The sequence below is a fragment of the Diorhabda sublineata genome, chromosome 9, assembly GCF_026230105.1.
Source record: "Diorhabda sublineata isolate icDioSubl1.1 chromosome 9, icDioSubl1.1, whole genome shotgun sequence".
NCBI lineage: Eukaryota > Metazoa > Arthropoda > Insecta > Coleoptera > Chrysomelidae > Diorhabda > Diorhabda sublineata.
The window spans coordinates 2,654,957-2,673,717 of record NC_079482.1 but is presented as its reverse complement, the minus strand read 5'-3'; the positions used below and the strand labels follow the sequence as shown (position 1 = coordinate 2,673,717).

Genomic DNA, 18,761 nt, shown 5'->3' with positions numbered 1-18,761 from the left:
GTTGCCACAGTCCCACAATAATAACGTTTATATATACAATTTGTTGATAAATTCTCTTGATTTTAGGTCTTCTTTAATTGAAAATTCGCTTGAAAACTGATAAAAACTTGACGTTTCGATCTATTGTAGTCTTTACCAAAATATAATTTGATAAAGTCATTTTATTTCGACTAAAATTCATCGAAAATATTACACTTTAATGTCTGAAGATGAAGAATATCGAAAAATGTTGGCAGTTTTTGCTTTAAATTCAAATATTTCCTTATATCTGGATCTACTTAGGTTGGACGCTTTGGAAGGCGTTAATAACGAAGTAGATTGATAATTTCTATATAAAATGCACGATTAGGTTTTATTCAATTACATACTTATTACCTGATAAGTTTGGATAGGAGATTATACCATGAATCACTAATAATTAATTTTTAACCATGTAAATATCATTTAATTTACGTAATCAAAAACGAAAAAATATTTTGGTTAAAATGGATGCGGATGGGAGTTTATACACTAATAAAACGACATAAATCACTCGTAATATTTTATTAAGGGACATTCTACAAGGCACTAGTTCGAGAAAATTGTTTCCAGAAAGCACAAAAAAAAACATTGATAGTGAACAATATAATTTGAAAATGTGCTTTTTTTTAAATATCTAAATTCAAAAATTTGATATTTGAGTCCCTCTCAAGATTCCTTAATACTAATAATGATGAATATATAAAAAAGATGATACAAGGTGAACATGATAATCAACAGTCTTATCGAGGAGATAGGATAAATTTGATATTGCTAAAATAAAAATTTATCTACCTGGCGTATAATACATACTACAACCACAACTTTGAAACATTTTCGAATTTCTCGGGATTCTTTGCGTAGGTAAACCTGACAGTCCTTTCACGTAAGTATAAGTCACCGGTTGCCTCAATATCTTCGTGATGGGTTTCTTCGTTTTTCTTTTATCTTTCGTATTACTACAACTCTGCGAGCGGACATTCAAATTTTGAAAAACTTTCCTTATACTTTCGGCCGATGTAGAATGATGGTGTCGGTTTCTCGATTGGATATCGCTACCGGCTTCGCTAGAACTGCTCGACATATGATTAGGAGAAATTGATCTGAATCCTGAATCGGCGGAAGCGGCTTCTTTCCGTCTCGAAACTCTACCGAACGAAGACGAACACGAATCAGAACTCGAAGAATTGCAATCGTTTTCTTCTTGGTAATTCAAATCTTCATTAGACCTTCTGGATAATCTCTTGCTGATAGCTTTGAACAGTTTTATTCCTCTAATTTCCCTGCAAGGTGACGGAGTCATCGGGGATATGCTTCTGGAATCCGGCGAGAGGTTCGTCAACACTAATGTATTATCACTTGTCGGCATTTTCGCGATTTCTCACCAAATCGTTACAGATGCTATAACTGATCTGCCGGAATGTTTACGTCTCTTTATATAGACTCGTTCAACGTGGGGTTGGAAAATGCGCGCAGGTTTCGCGTCGCCTCAAGACGAAAACACGTGAGCTTCGTCGAAGAGGAGTTTACAGACGTATTTTTCACGGGCTCCATCAAATTTTCCGGTAATAAAGAACGCTATGGGAAGAAATTATCGCGGGTTGTTGTTTCGTTTTGGCAGCGTGACTGATATTTATTAATTAGCGTTAAATATACCGGGAAAATTTTCTTTTATTCAACTGTACAATGTATAAAAAAAAGTAAGAGATTTAATTACCAACGCAAATGATAGAGGGCATTTTTTTGTGTATTTTAGATAATGTGATTTCTCTTAAAATTTAATACAAATTTGAATAGAACTTAAGATCAACGACAACGTTTAGAAATCCATCTTAAGTTGTAATTATCAACGTTCCTCTGCATAAACGTTTTTTTTTTTAAATCAAAATAAAATTTCATATTAAAACAACTTTTTTCAAAATATACGTGTTCCAAACCATTCAAACTTTTGGAACGTGTTGTAAGGGCTTAAATAAAGATAATTTTACATGGGCTACGATTAATTTTAATTTTGTCGCACATGGTGTCAAATTTACAGACATTTTTTTGAAATTCGGGTTACTTAACTTATTTTCGTCATAACTCGCTTAATTTTTATGCTAGACGGTTTTATAAAAACTCATTTTAAAGGTCTGAAAAAGTACTTTAAAAATGTTTATCACAACTTTTTATGAAAAATTTATCGTTTTTGCGTCATTTGAACTCAAACCCCTGCACATTTTTTTTAAATTCGAGTTACTTAACTTATTTTCGTCATAACTCGCTTAATTTTTATGCCAGACGGTTTTATAAAAACTCATTTTAAAGGTCTGAAAAAGTACTTTAAAAATGTTTATCACAACTTTTTATGAAAAATTTATCGTTTTTGCGTCATTTGAACTCAAACCCCTGCACATTTTTTTTAAATTCGAGTTACTTAACTTATTTTCGTCATAACTCGCTTAATTTTTATGCTAGACGGTTTTATAAAAACTCATTTTAAAGGTCTGAAAAAGTACTTTAAAAATGTTTATCACAACTTTTTATGAAAAATTTATCGTTTTTGCGTCATTTGAACTCAAACCCCTGCACATTTTTTTTTCAAATTCGAGTTACTTAAATTATTTTCGTCATAAATCGCTTAATTTTTATGCTAGACGGTTTTATAAAAACTCATTTTAAAGGTCTGAAAAAGTACTTTAAAAATGTTTATCACAACTTCTTATGAAAAATTGATCGTTTTTGCGTCATTTGAACTCAAACCCCTGCACATTTTTTTTTCAAATTCGAGTTACTTAAATTATTTTCGTCATAAATCGCTTAATTTTTATGCTAGACGGTTTTATAAAAACTCATTTTAAAGGTCTGAAAAAGTACTTTAAAAATGTTTATCACAACTTCTTATGAAAAATTGATCGTTTTTGCGTCATTTGAACTCAAACCCCTGCACATTTTTTTTTCAAATTCGAGTTACTTAAATTATTTTCGTCATTACTCGCTTAATTTTTATGCCAGACGGTTTTATAAAAACTCATTTTAAAGGTCTGAAAAAGTACTTTAAAAATGTTCATCACAACTTCTTATGAAAAATTGATCGTTTTTGCGTCATTTGAACTCAAACCCCTGCACATTTTTTTTTCAAATTCGAGTTACTTAAATTATTTTCGTCATAACTCGCTTAATTTTTATGCCAGACGGTTTTATAAAAACTCATTTTAAAGGTCTGAAAAAGTACTTTAAAAATGTTTATCACAACTTTTTATGAAAAATTGATCGTTTTTGCGTCATTTGAACTCAAACCCATGTACATTTTTTTTAAATTCGAGTTACTTAACTTATTTTCGTCATAACTCGCTTAATTTTGATGCTAGACGGTTTTATAAAAACTCATTTTAAAGGTCTGAAAAAGTACTTTAAAAATGTTTATCACAACTTCTTATGAAAAATTTATCGTTTTTGCGTCATTTGAACTCAAACCCCTGCACATTTTTTTTTCAAATTCGAGTTACTTAAATTATTTTCGTCATAACTCGCTTAATTTTTATGCTAGACGGTTTTATAAAAACTCATTTTAAAGGTCTGAAAAAGTACTTTAAAAATGTTTATCACAACTTCTTATGAAAAATTTATCGTTTTTGCGTCATTTGAACTCAAACCCCTGCACATTTTTTTTTTAAATTCGAGTTACTTAAATTATTTTCGTCATAACTCGCTTAATTTTTATGCTAGACGGTTTTATAAAAACTCATTTTAGAGGTCTGAAAAAGTACTTTAAAAATGTTTATCACAACTTCTTATGAAAAATTGATCGTTTTTGCGTCATTTGAACTCAAACCCATGCACATTTTTTTTTTCAAATTCGAGTTACTTAACTTATTTTCGTCATAACTCGCTTAATTTTTATGCTAGACGGTTTTATAAAAGCTCATTTCAAAGATCTGAAAAAGTACTTTAAAAATGTTTATTACAACTTTTTATGAAAAATTGATCGTTTTTGCGTCATTTGAACTCAAACGTCTGCATAAATTTACGAAAAAGAAAAAATTGGTTTTCAGCGACTCGTAAGCTGCTGAATATTATTTAAAAAATTTAATTTAAACTGTCTAATTTCTTTGTTTTTCATAAGCTCCAATTTTGATAAGAATAATTTTTTCGAGAAAATGCGTAATTTTCGAGTTTTTCGTGAAAAAATGTTGAAAAACGTGATTATTTTTCTATAATTTTCAATCACGAATAACTTAGAAACTAATGAGTTAAATAAAAACCTTCATATCACATTTTCTTTATAAAATTCAATATTCTATCGATTGCGAGGTGATTTGCTTAGTTCACTGTACTAATATAGGAGCTACAACTTTCTAATAATTGTATGAAAAATCCGTTATCGAGTAAAGTTAAAATCCATTGTTTCTATACCGACATACAATTTGTTAAACTCATCCCAAAATGGCTGTAATGACTGAAAAAATAATTAAATATTTAATAATAAGTTCCTATGAACTGCCACACGACCCCCTTTTTTATTTAAACTTTTCGAGGGGGTGCTTATAATTCAGAGGTGGTGCTGGATCATTATTTTTCCAATATTCACCCTATTTATCAATTATTTCCATAAAATAACATGATTTCCACACATTAAACTCGGTATATACTCTACAATCGAGCGACGCAACGAAGCGATAATTCAACGTCAGAAACCTTAGTGATTTTATGCCATTGGGGTGTGTTAAAGTGCAGTGGAAAAGGGAGGATGCTGCTACCGATATCTTGAAATGGGGTCGGTCATTACACTTTGGATTTTGGGAGGTGAACGTACGGCCTACCCCCGACTAGGTAAAGGCACTACGAACTTTTAACCCCATTCAATGCGCCACTACGAGTAGTTTGTATTCCAAAAGAATTTTAATGTGGAAATATTTTCATTAAACATTTTATACAATTGGAATTTTTAGTACGCTACTTTACGTCCAAAATTTGGAATATTTAAATATGCCAATTATAAACAAGCAACTGGACTTTAATACTTTCACACCAACCTCCGAATCTCCCCAAAAGTAAAAAGATCCTTACCACCATAGCCGTTGCAATGGGTTTTTCGTAATTAATAAAATATTATTATTGCTTTTTAATATATACAGTTTTTTATTTGTTTTTCCAACAAAAATTTAGTTCATGGAGAACCTGTCAAAGCTTATTTCTGATGATTGGTGGCCATCCGTCTTCCAAAAAGGAAGCAAAAATTTCATCAATTTTTAAAGTAAAATTACTACGGATTGCTTATTTGTAATATTCATCCATGTAAACCTTACTGTAGACCATAAAATTATCTACAAAAAAACGTATCAAACTTTTTTTCCTACGATCCACCGTTTCCGAGATATAACGATTCAAAAAGCTGAAAAAGAAATACCAAAACTGCAGAACAACATCGTCGAACTTTAGCAACATTTTAGTCAAAAACAGTGGCTTGTAGGAAAAAAAGTATTGATACGTTTTTTGTAGATAATTTTATGATCTACAATTTTTGTCTAAGGTATCTTTACGATAAAACTCATCGTTTTCCTAAAAATAGCGAAAAACTCATTTTTTTGACCTTTGACCTTGAATAAAATATTTTCCATACACGTAAATCGATGGGAAACAATCAAATTCTATGTTCAATTGTATTTTAAACAATTTTACCGATTTTCAGATAGCGTGCAATTAATTTGATCCTCGCCGTTATACCCGTAAGCACGTTATAGGAAAAACCAACATATCTGTGCTACCAGCTTCCACGCTGTTTCGGGACACCTCCTCTTGTTACTTACTTCAAGAACCCAGACACGTCGTTGGTATAGACTGTTAAACATTCTTCTTTGGGACATAAAAGCGAGCAGATTTGTTTACACACCTCTAGTCAACGTTTCCCTTGAATTAATCGGTTAATTTGTATGGGACTTTTGTAGATCTTACCTAGTGACTTTAAATTGCAAAGTTTGGTAACTTTAAAAGTATCCGAGGGAATCTGATAAACGTTTTCTACTTTAAGTCACTTATTAAACGATTAAATTAAAGCTTCGGCAATGTAGCAGTTGTACACTAGCCGCCCCTGATTTGAACCTAATTCTTAAGTCTTAAAACTATATTTCGGGGTAAATAAAAAGGGTATAGATCCAAATTTTGATTGAAATGAAGAACGTTCATGTTTACTTTTAGATTGACGAGCTATCACCCAACAAGGAAGCGGAAATAAATTTCGACGTTTCCTAAAAAATGAATAAAATCTCTTATGTTGATACCATCGAAATGCGGAAGAATTCAAGATGTTTACTCGAAAAATCATCATTTTCACTAAAAATACCCCGAGTTCATTGACTTTTGAAAATGTGTTAAAAGACAAAAAGTCAATAGATATAATTTTCGCATCGCGAAAGAAATTTTCATGTTTATCCAATGAAATCTGATTCGAAGTTTATAAAAAATGTCTCGACAAGTTCAACGAACGTACCATAGAAATATTAAATGTTGCTCTCGATAGAAAACAATTTCTTTTTATCAGATACAGGATTGGTTTAAGTAATTTTTCAACATATTTATCAATGAAGCTGAAGTAAAAACTATGATGAGATCCGTCATCACTTGATTCAATCCATGATTTATCAAACACATTTTTTCTACGTACTATCTCCTTCTATCAATAGAAAACTATGACATACGTCATACGTTACGATATGATTGACGTAACGTGAATAACTGATCGTAATCAAAGCTGAGTTTTTATTTAATTTTACATCGGTAAATACTAATATAATATATCAACTTTTGGCATTTAATAATACATAAAATGCCGTAATTCATTTACGAGTTTGCTATAAGTTTGACGGGTTTATATAATGAAACAGAAAATGTATCGGAGGAACTCAAAATGACATGTTCTGAATCTTGTCATTCGATGATTTTGCTTTCGTGGAGTAATAATTTGGAACAGACATTGAAAAATTGTCGTGCAAATGATTCAGATATACTAATAGTTATTTGTATGCCAAGGACTGAAAGTGCTACTGTGTTGGACGAGCTTACGCAACATTTTTTACACGACGCATAAGATCTAAAACTTTTTCAATCACACTGACTAAAGAAAATAAATAATAGAGAATTATAAACATTTTATTTATTGAACAATATATATTTGCAATGTCGATATTAATTTATCAATTATTTGTAAAATGTAATGTTGATGGATTCTCTGTAGATGTATTTGCGTCTTCGATGGAATTTGTTGATTGATTCTTATTTGCGGTGGAAGAAAATATGCTGTTAGCAATTTCAATATTGTTTGATATTGAGTCATCTATATAAGGTTATGCAAAACCATCGAAGTGAAACTGTCAACTGTCAACTGTTACTCCAGAACGTCCCGAAAGTGTTTTGCAGTACGGAACTGTCAATGTCACTACATGGAACACTCAAAACGCACCTTTCAGTATGTAAATAAATACAGAATGAACAACTTTCAGATGGCGTTGTTTAAAAAAAAATTGAGGACTGGTTTATTAGAGAACGATATTTCGTGAATGTAGATATTGAATCAGTGCTAATCAAAAATTGGTGAAGACATCTTATATAGGTTATGTATTGCGTCACTACATACATTTATATATCTACTCATGTAAAATCCAAGTCATCCTGCAAAGAATTAGCTTTTCAGTAATAAATCAGCATAGCTGGTATCAATTTAAGATGTTGTAGTTTATTTACACGCTACATGCTACTTTAAAAATATTTAGCATTACCGTGGACAGCTAAACAAACAAACGATGCAGTCCTTAGCAAATGCGTTTGGTGGACAACATTAAATGCAGGAAAATAGCTTATTTGGGACACATAATGATTACTATGGGTAAAGTTGAAGGTCGTAGAGGAATTGGAAGGAAACAAGCCTCTTGGTTGAAGAATATTAGATAATGAACTGGGATAAGAGAAGCTGGAGAGTTATTTAGACTAGCTCAAGATAGAGAGAGTTTTTCCATGAATTTATTCACCTTTGGACCTTTGGAATATTAGTCATAACGATTATACTAACTTGACAGCTATTTTGATTTGATTCACATGAATATTGTTGCTGATGTATCAGTCACGTGATGGGAAACAACAGCTGTAACTTTAGAAGATGCAATTAGTTATATTCATATAGCTACAATTATAATAATTTCAGTAAATTATTACTAGGGGAAAGCAGGAGTCATTTAAAGACAATTACATAATTATACTTAGATAAGACAGTTTTAACAGTTCTGTCAAAGTATTATATTGTTTAGTTTTCTCTTTTCGAAGAGTTTCTTTCCATGTTGAGTTCGACAGATGGAAATTGCTAACTTCCAGTTCATTTTTAACGTTCTAAATCAACCCTAATTTAAAAACTGCAGGATTTGGATTGAATTTGGCCGTTAAATTCATCCAATCTGACCCAGAGATGGCGGTAGTTGTTTGAAAAAGTCCTCTGTATTAGAAAGTACAAATATAAACAGTATATGTTGTAAAACGTATGTTAAAACGTATGTTTATTAAAATTTTGAACATTGTAACTAAGTAACAGACGAATTTGTATTATCAAATTTTCTCTTCGGCGTCTGTAAATGCCACTTGAAAATAAATTGTTAGTACTTAATGAGAAAAATGAAAAATGGCATCAGCGCGACTTGAACCTGGGACCTCTAGCGCGTGAGCTTCGTATTCTATCCATTATACCACGGAGACCTTAATAATACGTTTTTTTTATGCACTACTATTCAAAGTATGTTTCTTTAAGAACATAGATAGACATTATCAATCTGTGGCAGAATTCTATAATACATTAAGTCGAATTGTTATTTTATATTTTTATATTATCTAATGAAATAACGATAATTGTGTTCTTTAGTGTATAAAATTGTAAAATTTTCTAATGATAATTAAGATTAACTTTTCCTACTATAAATAAAATGCAACCGACTCTGGTGTTTATAAAAATCAAGGTATTTCTCACACTTTTACTATAACTTGTCACATCGACAGTGTCCAGATCTTTTATGAACGTGTATCAAATTTCTGAACTTCATTTTGAAGATGAGAGCAAATTAATTTATTCAAATAGAACAGACCCACCGCCATTCACGTAATAAAAATTTTTTATTATTTATTTTTTGTAGCTCCGACTTCGTAAAGTGTCTTTAAGGTTTTTTTGTGGATAGATCAAATTCCATTTAACGGTAATTTAGTTAAATAGTTGTTAAATTGATTGACAATGAGACAATTCATCTCGAAGAAAAAAATATAAAAATGTCCCCAAACTAAATATCATGTATAATTTAACGAACAATAAGTTTTATTTGTAGATATTTGAATGTCGAAAGTTTTTCTATGATGGTACGTCTGGAAGCCCGATGAACATAATTGGAAACGACGCCTATCAATGTCACGATGACAATTATCAAAACTAAAATAAAAATCGAAAGAGTATCTCAGCAGGAGATTTGATCCCGACCTGGGATAATAGAATGTCGATTGATGAAGCCCCACGGCGCATACGGCGCGTAGAGTTTTTACACTAAGAGAAAAAAAACTTTTACTTTTAGATAACATTCAGAAATTTTTTACTATATGTTTTTTTTTTAATAAAGATACTGCATTTTTGTGGTGAAATGAATACGGTTTAAAAAAATTAAAAACACGCTTTTAAAGCACATCAAACTGTAAAGGGGAAAATCAATTTTTAAATAAGGTTCAAACATTAATCGATTTTACGAAAAATACGGAAAAAAATGCCCCACGCTTTTTTTATTTCATTATTTTTGTTTTAAGCTTAATTTTGAAGAAAAATTATTAGTTTGATGTGCTTTAGAAGCATGTTTTTTAATTTATTTTCAACTATATTTAGTTTTTTAACTTTTTACTTCGATGTTTCGTTCAAAACAAAATTTTTCTTCAAGTTCTAAAAATTATTATTGTGAATATCCAACACAGGGGGCACGGATGTTGAATTTTTCTTGAACAACTTTAAAAAATTAAAAATACGCTTTTAAAGCACGTCAAACTAAAAAGGCGAAAATCAATTTTTAAATAAGGTTAAAACTTTAATCGATTTTACGAAAAATACGGAAAAAAATGCCCCACGCTTTTTTTTATTTCATTATTTTTGTTTTAAGCTCAATTTTGAAGAAAAATTATTAGTTTGATGTGCTTTAAAACGTGTTTTTTAATTTTTTTTCAACTATATTTAGTTTTTTAACTTTTTACTTCGATGTTTCGTTCAAAACAAAATTTTTCTTCAAGTTCTAAAAATTATTATTGTGAATATCCAACACAGGGGGCACGGATGTAGAATTTTTCTTGAACAACTTTAAAAAATTAAAAATTCGCTTTTAAAGAACATCAAATTGAAAAGTAGAAAATCAATTTTTAAATAAGGTTCAAACATTAATCGATTTTACGAAAAATACGGAAAAAAATGCCCCACGCTTTTTTTTATTTCATTATTTTTGTTTTAAGCTTAATTTTGAAGAAAAATTATTAGTTTGATGTGCTTTAGAAGCATGTTTTTTAATTTTTTTTCAACTAAATTTAGTTTTTTAACTTTTTACTTCGATGTTTCGTTCAAAACAAAATTTTTCTTCAAGTTCTAAAAATTATTATTGTGAATATCCAACACAGGGGGCACGGATGTAGAATTTTTCTTGAACAACTTTAAAAAAATTAAAAACACGCTTTTAAAGCACATCAAACTAAAAAAGGGGAAAATCAATTTTTAAATAAGGTTAAAACTTTAATCGATTTTACGAAAAATACGGAAAAAAATGCCCCACGCTCTTTTTTATTTCATTATTTTTGTTTTAAGCTTAATTTTGAAGAAAAATTATTAGTTTGATGTGCTTTAAAACGTGTTTTTTAATTTTTTTTCAACTATATTTAGTTTTTTAACTTTTTACTTCGATGTTTCGTTCAAAACAAAATTTTTCTTCAAGTTCTAAAAATTATTATTGTGAATATCCAACACAGGGGGCACGGATGTAGAATTTTTCTTGAACAACTTTAAAAAATTAAAAATTCGCTTTTAAAGAACATCAAATTGAAAAGTAGAAAATCAATTTTTAAATAAGGTTCAAACATTAATCGATTTTACGAAAAATACGGAAAAAAATGCCCCACGCTTTTTTTTATTTCATTATTTTTGTTTTAAGCTTAATTTTGAAGAAAAATTATTAGTTTGATGTGCTTTAGAAGCATGTTTTTTAATTTTTTTTCAACTAAATTTAGTTTTTTAACTTTTTACTTCGATGTTTCGTTCAAAATAAAAATTTTCTTCAAGTTCTAAAAATTATTATTGTGAATATCCAATACAGGGGGCACGGATGTAGAATTTTTCTTGAACAACTTTAAAAAATTAAAAATACGCTTTTAAAGCACGTCAAACTAAAAAGGCGAAAATCAATTTTTAAATAAGGTTAAAACTTTAATCGATTTTACGAAAAATACGGAAAAAAATGCCCCACGCTCTTTTTTATTTCATTATTTTTGTTTTAAGCTTAATTTTGAAGAAAAATTATTAGTTTGATGTGCTTTAAAACGTGTTTTTTAATTTTTTTTCAACTATATTTAGTTTTTTAACTTTTTACTTCGATGTTTCGTTCAAAACAAAATTTTTCTTCAAGTTCTAAAAATTATTATTGTGAATATCCAACACAGGGGGCACGGATGTAGAATTTTTCTTGAACAACTTTAAAAAATTAAAAATACGCTTTTAAAGAACATCAAATTGAAAAGTAGAAAATCAATTTTTAAATAAGGTTCAAACATTAATCGATTTTACGAAAAATACGGAAAAAAATGCCCCACGCTTTTTTTTATTTCATTATTTTTGTTTTAAGCTTAATTTTGAAGAAAAATTATTAGTTTGATGTGCTTTAGAAGCATGTTTTTTAATTTTTTTTCAACTAAATTTAGTTTTTTAACTTTTTACTTCGATGTTTCGTTCAAAATAAAAATTTTCTTCAAGTTCTAAAAATTATTATTGTGAATATCCAATACAGGGGGCACGGATGTAGAATTTTTCTTGAACAACTTTAAAAAATTAAAAACACGCTTTTAAAGCACATCAAACTAAAAAAGGGGAAAATCAATTTTTAAATAAGGTTAAAACTTTAATCGATTTTACGAAAAATACGGAAAAAAATGCCCCACGCTCTTTTTTATTTCATTATTTTTGTTTTAAGCTCAATTTTGAAGAAAAATTATTAGTTTGATGTGCTTTAGAAGCATGTTTTTTAATTTTTTTTCAACTAAATTTAGTTTTTTAACTTTTTACTTCGATGTTTCGTTCAAAATAAAAATTTTCTTCAAGTTCTAAAAATTATTATTGTGAATATCCAATACAGGGGGCACGGATGTAGAATTTTTCTTGAACAACTTTAAAAAATTAAAAACACGCTTTTAAAGCACGTCAAACTAAAAAGGCGAAAATCAATTTTTAAATAAGGTTAAAACTTTAATCGATTTTACGAAAAATACGGAAAAAAATGCCCCACGCTTTTTTTTATTTCATTATTTTTGTTTTAAGCTTAATTTTGAAGGAAAATTATTAGTTTGATGTGCTTTAGAAGCATGTTTTTTAATTTTTTTTCAACTATATTTAGTTTTTTAACTTTTTACTTCGATGTTTCGTTCAAAATAAAAATTTTCTTCAAGTTCTAAAAATTATTATTGTGAATATCCAATACAGGGGGCACGGATGTAGAATTTTTCTTGAACAACTTTAAAAAATTAAAAATACGCTTTTAAAGCACGTCAAACTAAAAAGGCGAAAATCAATTTTTAAATAAGGTTAAAACTTTAATCGATTTTACGAAAAATACGGAAAAAAATGCCCCACGCTTTTTTTTATTTCATTATTTTTGTTTTAAGCTTAATTTTGAAGGAAAATTATTAGTTTGATGTGCTTTAGAAGCATGTTTTTTAATTTTTTTTCAACTATATTTAGTTTTTTAACTTTTTACTTCGATGTTTCGTTCAAAACAAAATTTTTCTTCAAGTTCTAAAAATTATTATTGTGAATATCCAACACAGGGGGCACGGATGTAGAATTTTTCTTGAACAACTTTAAAAAATTAAAAATACGCTTTTAAAGAACATCAAATTGAAAAGTAGAAAATCAATTTTTAAATAAGGTTCAAACATTAATCGATTTTACGAAAAATACGGAAAAAAATGCCCCACGCTTTTTTTTATTTCATTATTTTTGTTTTAAGCTTAATTTTGAAGAAAAATTATTAGTTTGATGTGCTTTAGAAGCATGTTTTTTAATTTTTTTTCAACTATATTTAGTTTTTTAACTTTTTACTTCGATGTTTCGTTCAAAACAAAATTTTTCTTCAAGTTCTAAAAATTATTATTGTGAATATCCAACACAGGGGGCACGGATGTAGAATTTTTCTTGAACAACTTTAAAAAATTAAAAATACGCTTTTAAAGAACATCAAATTGAAAAGTAGAAAATCAATTTTTAAATAAGGTTAAAACTTTAATCGATTTTACGAAAAATACGGAAAAAAATGCCCCACGCTTTTTTTTATTTCATTATTTTTGTTTTAAGCTTAATTTTGAAGGAAAATTATTAGTTTGATGTGCTTTAGAAGCATGTTTTTTAATTTTTTTTCAACTATATTTAGTTTTTTAACTTTTTACTTCGATGTTTCGTTCAAAACAAAATTTTTCTTCAAGTTCTAAAAATTATTATTGTGAATATCCAACACAGGGGGCACGGATGTAGAATTTTTCTTGAACAACTTTAAAAAATTAAAAATACGCTTTTAAAGAACATCAAATTGAAAAGTAGAAAATCAATTTTTAAATAAGGTTCAAACATTAATCGATTTTACGAAAAATACGGAAAAAAATGCCCCACGCTTTTTTTTATTTCATTATTTTTGTTTTAAGCTTAATTTTGAAGAAAAATTATTAGTTTGATGTGCTTTAGAAGCATGTTTTTTAATTTTTTTTCAACTATATTTAGTTTTTTAACTTTTTACTTCGATGTTTCGTTCAAAACAAAATTTTTCTTCAAGTTCTAAAAATTATTATTGTGAATATCCAACACAGGGGGCACGGATGTAGAATTTTTCTTGAACAACTTTAAAAAAATTAAAAACACGCTTTTAAAGCACATCAAACTAAAAAAGGGGAAAATCAATTTTTAAATAAGGTTAAAACTTTAATCGATTTTACGAAAAATACGGAAAAAAATGCCCCACGCTCTTTTTTATTTCATTATTTTTGTTTTAAGCTCAATTTTGAAGAAAAATTATTAGTTTGATGTGCTTTAGAAGCATGTTTTTTAATTTTTTTTCAACTATATTTAGTTTTTTAACTTTTTACTTCGATGTTTCGTTCAAAACTTAATTTTTCTTCAAGCTCTAGTCATTATTATTGTGAATATCCAGCACAGGGGGCGCAGATGTAGAATTTTTCTTGAACAACATAATAAAACTCAAGGTGTTCAAATTCTAAAATACTGATGCAGGTAGTACAGTAAATATCCAACAGAGGACAAAAAGTTGTGAAATCTATTTCGATGTAAAAGAGAAAATTCGCAATGATAATTTCTAAAGAAAATTTGCTGAAAAAATATAATTTTTTCACGGTTTGAAAGGGATTTGAATCCACGACATCTTAGCCCACTCGGCTAACGAACTTTTGAGCCAAGAAATCAAACAAAAACGACAGAATTTGGCTAAGAAGAAAGTGTTGTTTCATCAGCTCACAAATCCGTTATTGCAATGGTTAGGTTAAGTTCGTTACAATAAAATAAATAACACCACCCATTGAAGCCGTATTTTTAACAACAATTTTTGACTTTTACACATTTTGTTCGTCAATTTCTTCTTGCAAATCTTGTTTTTGTAATGAATCCAGCGCTATAACATCGTTCCTCCCTTTTTAAAAGCGTTTCATTCATTTTTACAGAATTGGGTTTCTCGATGGGATCAGTTATGCCATTGCGAATTATTTTTATTCTACACAGTGTCTGAGTCAGTCCAAACATAACCTTATTCCGCAAATTTGTGATTGATTGTTGGGAATTGATCAAATTGACAGCTGACCCGACCTATCCCTATCTCGCACTATTTTGTTTTATGTAGAGTCAAAGTTGGTAACCATGGTTATATTTGGCAGTACTCTTAGATATGTTCAAGTGACAGTGACAGTATGACACAAAAATTGTGACAGGCGAACGTGTTCCAATTTGTAATTGTAAGAATTTTTAAGTATTGAACAACAATCTGATGATTGTTCAGCAAGAGTTTTGTGAATCGAAACAAGTATCATTTCTCAACAAAGAACCCAAACCCACTGGAAATAACAACATTGATATATGCCATAAAATTACTGACCCGTTGAATCAGTCTCCTTATGTCTGTTTGTTGCTGATTTACTGTTTTCGAATGTAACATCCAAAATAATTGGTTGAATCTTCTAGTGAACACATTGGAAACAAATAGTATTTTGGTTATGCACCGGAAGACCAATAATCATGTAAATTTAGCAAAAACCTAGATCCGTTATTCAAAATTACATCGATAAAGGCCATGAATGTCATATAAAATCTTCGGAAAGAGTTTTATTTCTCAATTTGTTCTTGTAGTAACTATTTGTTTTGTCTACTAATTTTTCCGTGAAACACAGCTTCAAAAATTGTAGTGGTTCTTCGATTTTGAAAACTTTTGGCTCCGGTACTGTATTAATTGTTAAAAAAAATTGATGTTTTATAAGGGAATGTCGTTTCCAGTGACATAACTCTAAGCATTGCTGTCTACAGTTGGTGTATCTTATTCTGAATTAGATTCAATAATTTCAAATCTTTTTTTAGACGACGCCATCTAAAAGTTGTTCGTTCTGTATTCATTTTTTGGAAGTTCCATGTAGTGACATTGACAGTTCCGTACTGCAAAACACTTTCGGAACGCTCTGGAGTACACAATTTTATGTGACGCTAGCCACTTCAATGTTGACAGTTGACAGTTCCATTTCGATGATTTTTCGATTTTTTAGACGACGCTGAAAGTTGTTCGCTCTGAATTCATTTTTTGAATGTTCCATGTAGTGACATTGACAGTACCGTACTGCAAAACACTTTCGGAACGCTCTGGAGTACACAATTTTATGTGACGCTAGCCACTTCAATGTTGACAGTTGACAGTTCCATTTCGATGATTTTTCGATTTTTTAGACGACGCTGAAAGTTGTTCGTTCTGTATTCATTTTTTGAATGTTCCATGTAGTGACATTGACAGTTCCTTACTGCAAAACACTTTTGGGACGCTCCGGAGTACACAACTTTATGTGACTCTAGCCACTTCAATGTTGACAGTTGACAGTTTCACTTCGATGATTTTATCGATTTTTTAGACGACGCTGAAAGTTGTTCGCTCTGAATTCATTTTTTGAATGTTCCATGTAGTGACTTTGACAGTTCCGTACTGCAAAACACTTTCGGGACGCTCTGGAGTAGACAACTTTATGTGACTCTAGCCACTTCAATGTTGACAGTTGACAGTTCTACTTCGATGATTTTTCGATTTTTTAGACGACGCTGAAAGTTGTTCGTTCTGAATTCATTTTTTTGATTGTTCCATTTAGTGGCATTGACAGTACCGTACTGCAAAACACTTTCGGAACGCTCTGGAGTACACAATTTTATGTGACGCTAGCCACTTCAATGTTGACAGTTGACAGTTCCATTTCGATGATTTTTCGATTTTTTAGACGACGCTGAAAGTTGTTCGTTCTGAATTCATTTTTTTGATTGTTCCATTTAGTGGCATTGACAGTACCGTACTGCAAAACACTTTCGGGACGCTCTGGAGTAGACAACTTTATGTGACTCTAGCCACTTCAATGTTGACAGTTGACAGTTCTACTTCGATGATTTTTCGATTTTTTAGACGACGCTGAAAGTTGTTCGTTCTGAATTCATTTTTTTGATTGTTCCATTTAGTGGCATTGACAGTACCGTACTGCAAAACACTTTCGGGACGCTCTGGAGTACACAATTTTATGTGACGCTAGCCACTTCAATGTTGACAGTTGACAGTTTCACTTCGATGATTTTATCGATTTTTTAGACGACGCTGAAAGTTGTTCGTTCTGTATTCATTTTTTGAATGTTCCATGTAGTGACATTGACAGTTCCGTACTGCAAAACACTTTCGGGACGCTCTGGAGTAGACAACTTTATGTGACTCTAGCCACTTCAGTGTTGACAGTTGACAGTTCTACTTCGATGATTTTTCGATTTTTTAGACGACGCTGAAAGTTGTTCGCTCTGAATTCATTTTTTGAATGTTCCATGTAGTGACATTGACAGTTCCGTACTGCAAAACACTTTCGGGACGCTCTGGAGTAGACAACTTTATGTGACTCTAGCCACTTCAGTGTTGACAGTTGACAGCTCCACTTCGATAATTTTATCGATTTTTTAGACGACGCTGAAAGTTGTTCGTTCTGTATTCATTTTTTGAATGTTCCATGTAGTGACATTGACAGTACCGTACTGCAAAACACTTTCGGGACGCTCCGGAGTACACAACTTTATGTGACTCTAGCCACTTCAATGTTGACAGTTGACAGTTTCACTTCGAAGATTTTATCGATTTTTTAGACGACGCTGAAAGTTGTTCGTTCTGTATTCATTTTTTGAATGTTCCATGTAGTGACATTGACAGTTCCGTACTGCAAAACACTTTCGGGACGCTCTGGAATGACTCTAGCCACTTTAATGTTGACAGTTGACAGTTCCACTTCGATGATTTTATCAAAGGCACAAAAACATCTACAAATTGTATCGAAATTACAAACACATCTACAGATATTCCATCTGGATCTAATTCAATAAATATTTATAATTGTTACGTATAATTAAGTACATTATATTATTAAATAAATGAAATGTTTATAATTATCTATTATTTATTTTCTTTCCTCGGTGTAATTGAAAAAGTTTTGGTTCTTGATGATGTAGTTGAAAAATTATTTTTCTGTATGTACCCATGCCGGATAGTTTAGTTCTGAATATAGAATAATAAGTTGAATAGATAAAATTACAGAGATTGGAACTTGAAATTGTTCAAATTATCCCAAAAATATAAAATTCAAGGACAGCGGCTTCATCATTATGTACTATGTGAACAAAACTCAGAACAGATCGATTTTTCTTCTTAAATTGACAATTTACAATACGAAAATATTATCCCCCTACAGCACCTTCTCTGAATTATATGCACCCCACGAAAATTTTAAATAAATAAATAACAAAATTGAAAAAAAGTTTCGTGAAAGTCAACGTGTAAAAAATATTGAAAAACCAGGTAGAAATGTTCAATTTACTGACGACGATATTTTGAGAGTTTTCCATAAAGAAAATTACCACTCTTACAAAACCGCATTTTGTTTTTTCCCAATGGGTGGATTGGAAGACGTGGAACGATCGAATGGCCGGCTAGATCCCCCGATTTGACTCCTCTCGACTACTTCTCAAGGAGTTGTTTAAAATCTAAAGTATATCTTAATATACCAGACAATATTACTGATTTAAAAGTTGGGATAACGGAAGAAATTAACAAAACAACCCCTAAGGTCATACAAAATGTAGTTAAATTCCAAAATTGCCTCGGTTATTATCAGTAACGTAGTGACGTCGAAAATAATCAGTAGTTACAACCTTTCCTCGCATTTGGGAGTCATTGGAGACATCT

At 30.2% G+C, this 18,761-nt stretch overlaps 1 protein-coding gene across 1 annotated transcript; it reads right to left on the bottom strand.

Annotated features, from left to right (window-relative positions):
- Nucleotides 1–528: 528 nt before the first annotated feature.
- Nucleotides 529–1,406, bottom strand: LOC130448781 (uncharacterized). Its single transcript, XM_056786292.1, has one exon. The coding sequence runs from the start codon at nt 1,385–1,387 to the stop codon at nt 806–808; it is 582 nt and encodes a 193-aa protein (XP_056642270.1). The 5' UTR covers nt 1,388–1,406; the 3' UTR covers nt 529–805.
- Between the last annotated feature and the right edge of the window lie 17,355 nt (nt 1,407–18,761).

Coding starts and splice junctions, on each gene's coding strand:
- LOC130448781 (XM_056786292.1), bottom strand. CDS start 1,387: ATGCCGACAAGTGATAATACATTAGTGTTGACGAACCTCTCGCCGGAT.